Here is a 12,171-nt window from a genome sequence, read left to right as displayed (position 1 = left end):
CCATGTAATATTTGCCACTTAGTACAAACATTCTAAAAATGACATCTCCATGGTGCTGGGAAAACTGGAAAGCCACTTGCAAATGAATGAAACTGAGTTACAGTTTGTCCCCATGTACAAAAAATAATTCAAAATGGATCAAAGACCTAAATATAAGAGCCAAAACAATAAGTTACATAGAAGAAAATATAGGTACCAATCTTATGGACCTTGGTCATAGAGAATATTTTATGAACTTGACCCCAAAGGCAAGGAAAGTAAAGGCAAAAATAAATGCATCGGACTATATAAAACTAAAAAGCTCTGCACAGCAAAAGAAACTGATAATAAAACAAACAGGCAGCCAACCAGATGGGAGACATTTGCAAACAGTAGTTCCAACAAAGGTTTAATTTCCAAAATATATAAAGAACTCATAAAACTCAATACCAAACAAACAAACAACCCAATCAAAAAGTGGGCAGAGAACCTGAAAATACACCTCTTCCAAGAAGACATGAACAGCCAATGGATATTTGAAAAGATGTTCAACCTCACTGGCAATTAGGGAAATGCAAATCAAAACTACAATGAGATACCACCTCATACCTGTTAGAGTGGCCATTTTCAACAAAACAAGAAATAACAAGTGTTGGAGAGATCGTGGAAAAAAGGGAACCCTCATCCGCTGCTGGTGGGAATGTAGACTGGTACAACCACTATGAAAAGCAGTCTGGCGATTCCTCAAAAAATTGAGAATAGAGCCCTGACCCGTTTGGCTCAGTGGATAGAGCATCGGCCTGCAGACTGAAAGGTCTCAGGTTCGATTACAGTCAAGGGCATGTACCTTGGTTGTGGGCACATCCCCGGTAGGGGGTGTGCAGGAGGCAGCTGATGGATGTTTCTCTCTCATCATCCCAGTAGGGGGTGTGCAGGAGGCAGCTGATGGATGTTTCTCTCTCATCGATGTTTCTAAGTCTCTATCCCTCTCTTTTCCTCTCTGTAAAAAATCAATAAAATATATTTTTTTAAAAAATTGAGAATAGAGCTATCATACGACCCAGCAATTCCTCTCCTGGGTATATATCCGAAACCTCAAAATAATCTGTACTTATAATAGGGTAATATGCAAATTGGTCCGTTATGCCGTCACAAAATGACCGAACAGCAGGAGGGCAGAGCAGTGAGCTACAAGCAGCGGAGAGCTACAGGAGGGTGGGCAGCAAGCTATGTGCAGCAGAGAGAGCTATGAGCAGCGGTGGGTGGGGCGGTGCAGCAGGGAGCTACTTGCGCACGGATTCATGCGCAGGGCCACTAGTGTATTCATAAAGATATATGCACCCCTATGTTCATGGCAGCATTATTTATAGTGGCCAAGACATGGAAACAACCAAAGTGTCCCACAATAGAGGACTGGATAAAGATGATGTGGTGCATATACACAATGGAATTCTACTCAGCCATAAGAAAGGATGAAATATTGCCATTTGCAACGACATGTATAGATCTTGAGAACATTATGCTAAGTGAAATAAATCAGTCTGAAAAAGCTAAGAACTATATGATTTCACTCATATGTGGGATATAAAACTGAGACTCATTAACACACAGCAGTGGGGTGGTTGCCAGAGGGAAGGGGTAGGGGGTGAAGGAGGTCTCAATATGTGGTGACAGAAGAAGATTTGACTTTGGGTGGTGGGCAGACAGTGCAATATATACAGATCTTATAACATAGAAACCCACACCTGAAACCTATATGTTCATGTTGACCAATGTCACCCCAATCAATTTAACTAAAAAAAAAAACCAAACAAAAAAAACGGCATCTTCACTTTTCAATGCTTAACATTTTCTTGTGTTAAGAGCCACATTTTGTTTGTTTCTGAGGGCTTCAGTGCCACGTTTTATCTGTAACTTTCCTATGGTCTTCCCCATACTCTACACAAGGCCAAGACAAACCTTCCTCCTTCATCCCAGAAATTCCAATTTTATGCAGAAAATTCAGGTTCTTTTCACTTTAAAAGAATCTAATTTAAAAAATGGTTTTACCTGTCTAAAAAAGTTCCTTAGATCTTTTGGATTTGTGAGGTGATAGAGTAAATAAAAGTGAAAGTGCCCCCCCCCACCACCCACCACCACCCACCACCACCACCACCACCCCAAAAAGAAAAAAAATTTTAAAAAAAGAAAAAAAAAGTGAAAGTGGGTATAAACATTAAGTGTGAAATTCAACGTGTGTAGAAATTCCAGCACACTACCCTTCATGGATGGGGACCAGTGGCTCTAATGTCAAGAGCTGACAACAGAAGGGCAAGCGGGTTGCCAGCTGCAGCATTTGCTGACCTCACCTCCTTACGCGGCGCGGCGCACACTGGCACAGTGTCAGGACAAGGAAACATGATACGTTTTCATTAACTCTGAGCGCTTATCCATATATCATCCTCAGGCCAAGCCACTTTAGCTACCTCCTCCACAAAAGGACTGATCACATTCTCATAATTGAAAAGATACCTCTAACAGCTGGTGCATTTAGGGAGCATATGCTATTCCTGTAATTTTGTTTCTTCAATTGTCAACTTGGTGTTCTTTCTGTCATTTGATGAATCCAATGACTGGTCGAAATAATCCCTGTTCTGTGGGTCTGGTTACAAAGAACATGGATGAGTAAATAAACACATACAACTGCTTTCTCTGACCATGTCTGCTTGTTAGTCATCCAGGACAAGGAAAGTAACCTGTTCTCTCCTTTCTAATCTCAGTCGCGTGCAGCTTTTGGCAGGAATACATGTAAAGGGCTTAGAATGTTGCCTGCACGCAGTAAATGCTCACTGAAAGTTAGCTGCTTTTGTTATACCCTGGTTTTAACTGGCAATACTCACACTTGGGGATGCTGACAGCCGCTTGGGGGGCAAGGTCAGGCAAGTGGACTGGTGTAGGAGGGGTAAATCACTTGCCTCCAAGTGGGGTCCCAAAGCAACAGCCGACTCCCACAGCACAGCCCACCGTCAGCATGTCAGTGTAATAGTATGGCTGCTACTAGGGAGAGACAGACCAAGAGAGAAAAGGGAGGGGTGAGGAAGAGGGGCAGAGAGAGGAAAGGAGAACAAACAAGGGTGAGGAATAAGGCAAAAGGAAAGGCTTAAGTCACAGGGAATCATAGTGGTCCCATTGCCCCTGCAATTCCCAAGCCAAGACAGGAAGTGACCTCCCAGTGCAAGGCCAAACATAGAAAATGAAATAAAAGTTAGCTCAATGTATGGTGGGCAGGCAAGCCAATAAATGATCACCAGAGTGAGGCAGGAGGTGGGGACAGTCAGGGAGAGGAGTGTCAGTAGCAAGAGAGAGGGGGAAAGGACTTCAGACAAACAGCACTACCAATCCAGCCTGCAGGAAACAGCCGTCGGCCTCAAAAGAACATGCAGTTCTTTGGTAGAAAAGTGTGGGTGTCTGGAGACCAGGAGCTGAAGGCCCACCCACCAGTCCCTTCAGTGAGCACCCCCTTCCACCCCAAAGCTGTGGCAGCCACCCAGACCCCCCTTCCAAGTCATGCTCAGGAAATGGGTGGGAGGAAGTGGGACTTGCCTCCGACAGGGGCTGCAAAGCAGCATCCCACGCCCACTGCGCAGGCCGACACCACGAGGTCAAGCTGCCCAGGCACGGTCTGCAACAGAGAAGCACGCGGGACCAGGAGGGCAGAGGGCTGAGGTAAGGGGGCAGTGTAAGAGGATGGGGTGGGGAACCAGGAATGAGGAAGGGACAGGGTAGCACAGGAGGGAATCAGGGAGGGGAACCAACATGGGGCAGGGGTGTGGACTGGCAGGTTAACAGAGGAGCGAGCCCTGTGCAGGCTCCAATGCAGGGGTGCAGAGCAAGAAGGAGGGGACATTACTGGACAGACACAGGCTGAACAGAGGCGTCGGGTGGCGAGGACAGGCGGCATATGTGTGTGTGGAGAACAGGGGAGCATGGATTAGCGCCATGCCCTGTTTTAGCATCCAGGCCAGCCCGGAGCAAAGGCAGCCCTCCTGACACCCTGAACACACACAGCCCCACTTCATTTGACTTTCTCCACCTTACCTCATACACCCCAGAGAACACAGACATAAACTTGCTGAGGACAGCGGCACAGATGCTGGCAATGTGAACAAAAGGGCCCTGGGAGAGAGACGGGGGGAGGGGTCAGGAGCAGGGATCCAGGTGGGAGGCTCTGTGTCATTCCACGCACGAACATTTATTGCTCCAGGCACCATACTATCTGCTGAAAACAGACGTGAGTAACACAGAAGTTCTGCCCTCATGGAGCCTCATCCCAGAGAGGAAGGGAGATGATACACCAGCATTTTATTGAAGCAGAAACTTCTGAGGCAGTGGTTCTCAACCTTCTGGCCCTTTAAATACAGTTCCTCATGTTGTAACCCAACCATAAAATTATTTTCATTGCTACTCATAACTGTAATGTTGCTACTGATATGAATCGTAATGTAAATATCTGATATGCAGGGTGGTCTTAGGCGACCCCTGTGAAAGGATCGTTTGACCACCAAAGGGGTCGTGACCCACAGGTTGAGAACCGCTGTTCTAAGGTCTAGGAAGAAATCGAGGGAGAGCAAGGGGACAGAGATAGATGGGACAGATGAGGTGGGATGGGGGGGTGTCTAGAGAAGGTGCTCAGGGATGGTCATCAATGAGTAGTGCCTTATTGAAATGAGGGTGTGCGTCACGTGGGCGCCAGAAGGAAGAGTGTTCCTGGCCGAGGGCACAGCAAGCGCAGGAGCCCTGAGAGGGGAACAAGCTTACAAGGTTGGAGGTCAGGAAGACGGCATTGTTACCCAAAAACAGTACGTGAGGAGCAGCCTGGGAGGACCGAAGAGGGACAGCAAGGAGCCGGGTCACCACGGGCCTTCGAGGCCCAGTGAGAACTTTGGGTTTTATTTTAAGAATGGAAAGGCACTAGAAGTTCTTGAGCAGAGGTCAGACATTCCTGATTCCACTTTGAAAATATGACTCTGGCCATGGTGTAGGTTATGGACTGTAGCAGGACAAGAATGCCCAGGAGCATAACCTTGAAGAAAGCATAGCTTCTCTCTAGGTCTCAGTTTTCACATATTAAAACAAGGGCATTGGTCTGGAGTGTCTCTAAGGCAGAGGTCTGCAACTGGGGAAGACCGCCCCCCCCCCCCCCCCCGCAAGGGAACATTTGACAATGTCTGGAGACATTCTGGTTGTCACAACTTGGGGTGCTATTGGCACCGAGGGAGTAGAGGCCATGGATGCTGCTAAACATCCTATCATGCCTAGGACGACCCCCCAGAACCAATATTATCCAGCCCCAAATGTCAACAGAGCCCAGGTTGGGAGACTGCTCTGAGGCCCTTCCAGCTCTGATGCTTCTGTTATTCTGCCCAGGAGGAGGGCCTTCCCATGATCCCCTCCTCTTCCCCCCTGTTCCCCTTGCTCCCTTGGCTCTGACACTTGTCCTCATGCCCATGCTCATGTCTGTTCCCAGAGCCACCATCTGCCCAGCTCACACCTCAGGGACTGCCACCTACCTCCTTCCCCACAGGAATGCCACTGCCCAGCCCTGCAGTCAGGGCCACAACCTTGGCCACGAAGGCCTTGAGGGTGAGATATTCCTTCAGGATAACCCCACGAAGTATTGTCTTCATCTCAGGGATCCCAGAGCCTAAAAGGGTTGCAAAATGATTGTGTGCAGGTTCAAGTTGGAGGTTCAAAGGGAGATGAACATCCAGACAGTGGACATGGAGATGGGGGTGGGGAAGGGAGAGGGACAAAGCAGGGTCAAGGGCTGTCAATAGGGCCAAGTGAGGGAGGGAGAGGGGTGGAAGGGTCAACAGGAGGGACAATGCAATTATACTGATGACCTGACATGGGAGGGTGCAAGGGGGAGTTCTCACCAACAGCCTGGGGAGAGATGAGGTGGCAGAAGTGGGCGCTGAAGAGGATGAGGATAAGTGGGAAGGATACCCATACCAGGAACTGCAGAGGAAGGCTGGGCTGCACCTGGGAGTAGGTCCACTTGTAGACTGTGGAGATACACGCTGGGCTCAGTCCTGCGTGGATGGGAGGACATTGCCCCCCCCCTCCACCCCCCCCCCCCCCCCGCCACACAGGTCAGCGTGCTAGGAGCATCATCTCACCGAGACTATCCCACAGAATCTCGCGAGATGGTACTATTCTCATTGGACGTGTGAGTGGGAGACCTGAGTTGCTGGAGATGCCCTGTTCCTTCCAGTTCCCACCACTAGTAGGAGGTGGAGCCCTTGCTGCAAACCACACTGGAGCTGGGCCTGCAGCCCAGCCACCCCGGTATGCCAGGAACTGAGACGCTCCTGGATCCTAGGATGTTTGGTGCTCAAACCAGAGAAAGTCCTGGGAAAACTGGGGTGAGTATTAGAGGGACATCCATAGCTTGGCTGGTGGCAGGTGGCAGGGACAGGAGACATAGATCTAGGTTTGGTCTGGGCCTGATCTCCTCTGTGCAGTGTCCCCCTCCCAAAACACACCCAGCTTATTCTCAGTAGAAACTCTAGACACAGTCAGGTTATGGGGAGAGGCCGAGGGGACAGGGCCAGGTGAAACCTACCCTGGAGGGTTTTGGCACTGACATAATCCATGCTCCAGCTGACCAGAGCCATAAGCAGCCCCAGAAGCACCAGAAAGATCCAGTCTTCCCCTAACTTCCTTCTCACCACACGTCCCAGGCGGTAGGTACAATCTATAAGAGAAAGGGTTAAAGAAGAGTGGTAACCAGTCACTGCTCAGGCCTATGACTGAGGGCTGGAGGGGATGTCTCACGTCTCATTCTTCATTTCTCTGCCAGGTGCTGCCTGGCCCCTTCCAAAGGCACTAAAGTTCAGTTCCCTACTGGATTCTTGAATTTCTTTCTAAAACTCATTTCTCGGGGCTGAGCAGGAGGGAAAGAGGGGAACAAGGCAAGTGAGAAAGAAGTGGGGAGAGCTGCCTCTCCTTAATACTGGGAGGAGGGCTTTGGGGTTTCTGTGGGGAGTGGGAGGGTGGGATATATGTAATAGGATGTCCAAGTTATTCTCCTAAGCCCTGCCCCTCCTCTATCCCAGATCACTTTATTCTGCAGTCCCCATCACCTTGGCATTTGGAATAGTGGTCCTCATCTGTGCTGTCCATGGTGGCACTGGAGCCCATCTTCCTGGGCATCCCCGTGCCCTGCTCCTTGTCTGAGAATTGCTCCTTGTGATGGCCATAAATCTGGACAGAGGGAGAATGGGAATGCCTGTCTTGCAGAAAAGTCAAAAGGAATAGACAGAGGGAAGCACATAGACCCACAGAAATACACAAACAAACAGACAATCTTTTAAAATCCTGGGTGTTGAAGGCCTCAGGCAGCGCCACTTTGTGGTCCTCCTGCCCTCAGCTCCCCACTATCCATTCATACATATCCCTCTCTCCATCTGTACTCATCTTGGTCCATGGCAACCTTCATCAAGGAGGCCAATTTCTACTCTAAGTAGAGTTAGAACTGTGCACCTGTGTCAATTAAAAGTTTTCTGTGTCACTCTGCTTACTGTATCTCAGCCGTCTCACTAATATCCCCAGACCCCCCTACCCCAACTTCTCTCCTGGAATCCTGACATGATGGGATGAGGACAGACCAGCAGGTGACTCTTGGCTGCACTGTGCCTTGGTGTGTCTAGCCATACTGGAGCCTCTGAGATGCCCGGCCAAGCTTAGAGAAAGCCCATCCCTCACTCCCTGGACTCGTGTGCACCAACAGAAACGAGTCCTGAGAAGGCAAGTCAATTCACTTCCTGTCAGAGCAGGGTAATTAGATGCTCCCCCAAAATGTGAAGAGGACAGAGGAGCCCCCCTCGGATTTGGTAGCCCTCCACTCTCATCCCCAGGTAGCCTGGCCTGCCCCACTGCACTAACTCCCTCCTCTGGGGCCAGGGTCAGGCCAGGCCATGTTGCTGGTTCTGGGAGAGCCTGAGTGGAAGAGATCTGATTTCACAATATGAGCAGTAGAGTGGGAGCTGGAGTAGTGGGCAGGTACAGGCTCATGGCTGTTCTGTCTTCTGGAATGAGGTTAGTGATGAGGGAGGTAGTGTTTCTGTCCACACCCCATCCAGGACACAGCAAGAAGATACTACCTACCAATGGTGCTCAGTACAGGCCCTTCCACAGGTTGTCTCATTCCCTTGGGTCCCAGGCTGGTGGAGATGAGGAAGAGGGGTGCTCTAGACCAGAACTGGGGAGCACTGAAGGAGCCAGGTCAGTGCTGGCTGGTTCAGGACTAAGTGCCATAGCAAAGCAGGGCTGGGGAGGGAAGGGAGGCGTCCAATCTGAAAGGGGGTGGCATCTAGGCTTGGTTAGCAAGAATGCCTGTGTGTGTGTGTGTGTGTGTGTTTTGGGGGGATGGGGGAGGATACTGCATGTGGGTGAGGGTATGAGGGAGCTCACACACACAGTGGCATGGACTCCTCAGCCAGTCACTCGTGTAGCTTATGTAAGCATATTCTCCTCATGCATGTGTGGATTTGCCGTCCCATAGGATTCATGAGATTGCTGGGAAAGGTCATATAAAAGGACTTGTGTCTACTGAGCTAGGTCCAGCCCTCGGCAGGATTGTCATATTTTGAATACACTGCCATGTACTTTTTAAGTTAAAAAAAAATAACACTGCTCTTTCTTTTCACCCAACCCCTCAGTCCAACACACCGCCAGCTCCTCCAACCCACCACCCCTCCCCTCAGGGCTTTACCTGTGTGGGGTGGGCGTTGGGACGGGAGCCTGCATCCCTCCGGGGCCTGTGCTGAAGGCCCCCATTCTCCGAGGGCAGTCCGTAGCTGGTGCAGTGTTCGAAGGGCATGTACTGGTACTGGGGGGCACTACCCCACCAGCTTTGTTCGCGCCCACGCCGCGGGGACTCAGATGGCTTCATGCTCCCTCCCCCCCGCCAGGCCTTGGCCTGCTTGCTCCTGTCCAACCCCCAGTACAGCTCCTTAAGCCTGTCCTCTTGCCTGTCCCCAAGGCGTCTGGGGCAGCATGCCCACCCCCAGCTATATATAGCCATCTCTCCATCACATGACCCCCCCACTGTCACATCTGATCTGCTTGGGGTCGAAGCAGGTGTGAGAGCAGTGTGGGGGAGGGGCTGGGGTGAGAACCTGAGGGACAGCCCCGCAGGGAATTCCCTCAGCAGGGCAGCAGCACTGTCCCCCTCCTTAGTCACCAGGAGGCTGCCAGCCCCAAGCCACTGGTCCCTCTATAAATATCGCCCAGACCAGGATGAAAAACTGCTCAGCATGCTCTCCAACCTGTGTGCATCCAGAGCGTGATAAACCTACACCATCCAGTGCCACCCCTCTGTTCCCCAGCATGTGGAAGACCAGGCTGCGGTGCTGGGCATGGACGGAGTGATTTCAAGGTCTGGAAACACTGGAGAGTAACTCACCTGGGGGAGTAACTGATGCTTCTCTCCCATCTTTCCCTGCTGAGTTGTTCCCTGTTCTGTGTCTTCCCAAGGTTTAGTTCTCATCTGTCAGACAACCTCTCCCAAACCATCAGTGTTCAGTTTCTCCTCCTGGTTTGCCTTTCTGTCTGCCAGGGGCTGCTAATAATGCTTTGGTGCCATCCCTTGACCCCACCTTATCTGTCACCCACTGGGTGTGGGGCGCTGTGGGAAGCAGAGTGATAGCCTTGGCTTCTGGCATTTCTACCACTTCCCAGACTGAGAAGTGTCAGTGCACAAGCATCATGAATTTATGGGGAGGGACTCAGCTTCCGTGTGGACTGAGCGGTGCCCGCCTGTCTATCCAGTGGGTTAGATAACAGGGGGAAGTGGGCCAGGGGCAGGGGGATGCAGAGGAGGGGAGGGAGTATTTCTCATGAGAACCCACAAATATGAATGATGATGGGGAAGTACTCTGCTATTCTTCCCTTTTTCAGGTCAATAAATCATTTTTGGCCAAGGACAAACTATTCTATCTGGCATCACTCTTCTCTCTCTCTCTCTCTCTCTCTCTCTCTCTCTCTTAACCAATTTTCCTACGACATTCTTTCTCCTGTGAACTCCTTACTATAGAAGAAAAATTGCAAACATGAGTTAATGTGTAGTTTAGGATCCATCACCAAGTGAGGGCTGTGCCAGGACAGTCCAAGTTCAGGCATGATAGTGAGGGACACTAAACATCCGGTCTACAAGTAAATTTGGATCTAGGCTAAATGGATCTGTCGAAGCCATGTGAGACGATGGATACCATCAAATGTATCTTTTCTAACAAATCCTCGAAGCTCGAAGGCGAATAATCTACCCACCCAAAAAGGTAAACATGTGCCCAATTGAGGGACTGAAGGGTCTGTGATACCCACCATCTCCACATCAGAAAATAAGGAAGGAGTTCTAAGGGTTGGTGTGAGTAAAAGGAATACTGTCTTAAAGAAAGTACAGTGCCCAAGTAAAAAAAAAACTGTGGAGTATGGCTCTCCTGAAGGTAGCCAGTTTCTGTAGGATCTTGATAATCCTAAGAAACAAATATCTAAGACAATTCCTATTTCTTCACTATTCCGGAGAAAGTCAAGGTCTGGTTATGGACTCTGAGATTTGGAGGCAGAGATTGGTGGGACTGGGGAAGCCCTCACACTTGACCAAGCCAAGCAGAAGTACCTGCTGCAATTTTGAAACCCAGATTCTGAAATGAGGAGGGCCAAGGAAATCTACAGCTGCCAGTGCAGAATGTGAGAGGAATTCCTTGAGTTTGAGGTTATAAATAGTTAAGGTCTCATGGGTTATCACCTGCAAGAGAATAAAATGTAGACTATGCCCATCCCCCACCCGACCTCCTCATGGGTACAGTGCTTAGGTTCTTATTTGGACGGCCAGAGATGGACTTCTAGAGAGTTCTGTGAAAAGCTCTTAATTTGGAAACAAATTCATAAGCATGCATGTGTTCTCTAGTGTATGTATACTGGCCCAGCCGGTATTGCTCAGTGGTTGAGCATCAACCCATCACTAGGAGTCCCTGGTTTGATTCCTGGTCAGGGCACATGCCTGGTTTGAGGCTCCATCCCCAGCGGGGCGTGCAGGGGCATGTTGATGTTTCTCTCTCATCAGTGTTCCTATCTCTCTCTCCCTCTCCCTTCTTCTCTCTCTAAAATCAATAAAAACATTTTAAAATTTTATTTTAAAAAAGGTATGTATACTATGTAAGATATATATTCTTCTGAGGTTTTAAATAGATTTTCTTAAGGTCCGTGATACTAAAAGATTAAAACCCATAGGTTTAAGGAATTGCTATTTGAGGGAAGGTTGTCAGAAGTGGCCAAATGGCAGTAATTTCTCCTGTAGTCATTGGACCTTGCCTCCCAGACCCTTTAAAAATCCTTGGTTCCTTCCCTTGTGCTCCACGAGGCCCTCCAGATAGCACTGGGCAGATCTCTTCCTCCCTCTTCTGGTTTTTCAAGTATGATACACTTTCCCCTGTTCTCTACCTAACTAGGGCTGAGATGGAACGATAATGTCGTCATTAGTCTCAGGTGGGAAAAAATCTAGAGTCCCCCACAGTGAAGAAATCTCATGCTAGGAAAACAGTCACAGATGCAATATTGTTAGTTAAGGTGCACACACAAGGTGACAATATTTCACGTGCTAGCTTCAGTGTCCTCAGAAAGGCAGTGACTTGGAGGTAAAAGAATGCATGCAAAAGTTACCATTGTGGCCCTGCTATGGTGGCTCAGTTGGTTGGAGCATCATACCACGCACCAAAAGGTTGGGGGTTCAATTCCTGGTCAGGGCACATACCTACGTTCCAGGTTTGGTCCCTGGTCAGGGTGCCTATGGGAGGCAACCAATTGATGTTTCTCTCTCACATCAATGTTTCTCTCTCTCTCTCTCTCTCTCTCTCTCTCTCTCTCAAATCAATTAAAACATATCCATGGGTGAGGATTAAAAAAATAAAGTTACCATAGTGTTTGCTCCCTAGTAAGTACTGAATGTGAACTCTCATTAAATGAAGCTTTATTTTGGGAGAGTTAATGCATTAATATCATGCAATTTTCCCTACAGCATCACATTTAATCTTCAGAGACCTTTGAAGGTAGAAATAATTTTTCTCATTTTTAGATATGGGAGACTGATGTTCTGTGAGATTAGGTACCTTAACCAAAAAAGACTGAGCCAGCATTCAAATCTACTTGATT

General features: G+C 49.0%; 1 protein-coding gene across 3 annotated transcripts in view; it reads right to left on the bottom strand.

Annotated features, from left to right (window-relative positions):
* CLCN1 (chloride voltage-gated channel 1) overlaps positions 1–9,943 on the bottom strand; it is a 29,303-nt gene extending 19,360 nt beyond the window's left edge. The window contains exons 1-7 of one of the 3 annotated variants that reach the window (XM_059712054.1): positions 9,428–9,943; positions 7,104–7,224; positions 6,584–6,715; positions 5,895–6,023; positions 5,529–5,662; positions 4,057–4,134; positions 3,562–3,640 (exon numbers count right to left, since the gene is read on the bottom strand). In XM_059712054.1, coding sequence (XP_059568037.1) covers positions 3,562–3,640; positions 4,057–4,134; positions 5,529–5,662; positions 5,895–6,023; positions 6,584–6,715; positions 7,104–7,224; positions 9,428–9,511 — 757 coding nt within the window. In that variant the 5' untranslated portion in view covers positions 9,512–9,943. Of the gene's footprint in view, positions 1–2,933; positions 3,013–3,561; positions 3,641–4,056; positions 4,135–5,528; positions 5,663–5,894; positions 6,024–6,583; positions 6,716–7,103; positions 7,225–8,734; positions 9,386–9,427 lie in introns of those variants that run through there. The other 2 variants (XM_059712053.1, XM_059712052.1) reach the window with 2 other exon arrangements.
* Between the last annotated feature and the right edge of the window lie 2,228 nt (positions 9,944–12,171).

Source organism: Myotis daubentonii, chromosome 10, assembly GCF_963259705.1.
Source record: "Myotis daubentonii chromosome 10, mMyoDau2.1, whole genome shotgun sequence".
Classification (NCBI taxonomy): domain Eukaryota; kingdom Metazoa; phylum Chordata; class Mammalia; order Chiroptera; family Vespertilionidae; genus Myotis; species Myotis daubentonii.
This window is presented reverse-complemented; position numbering and strand designations above follow the sequence as displayed.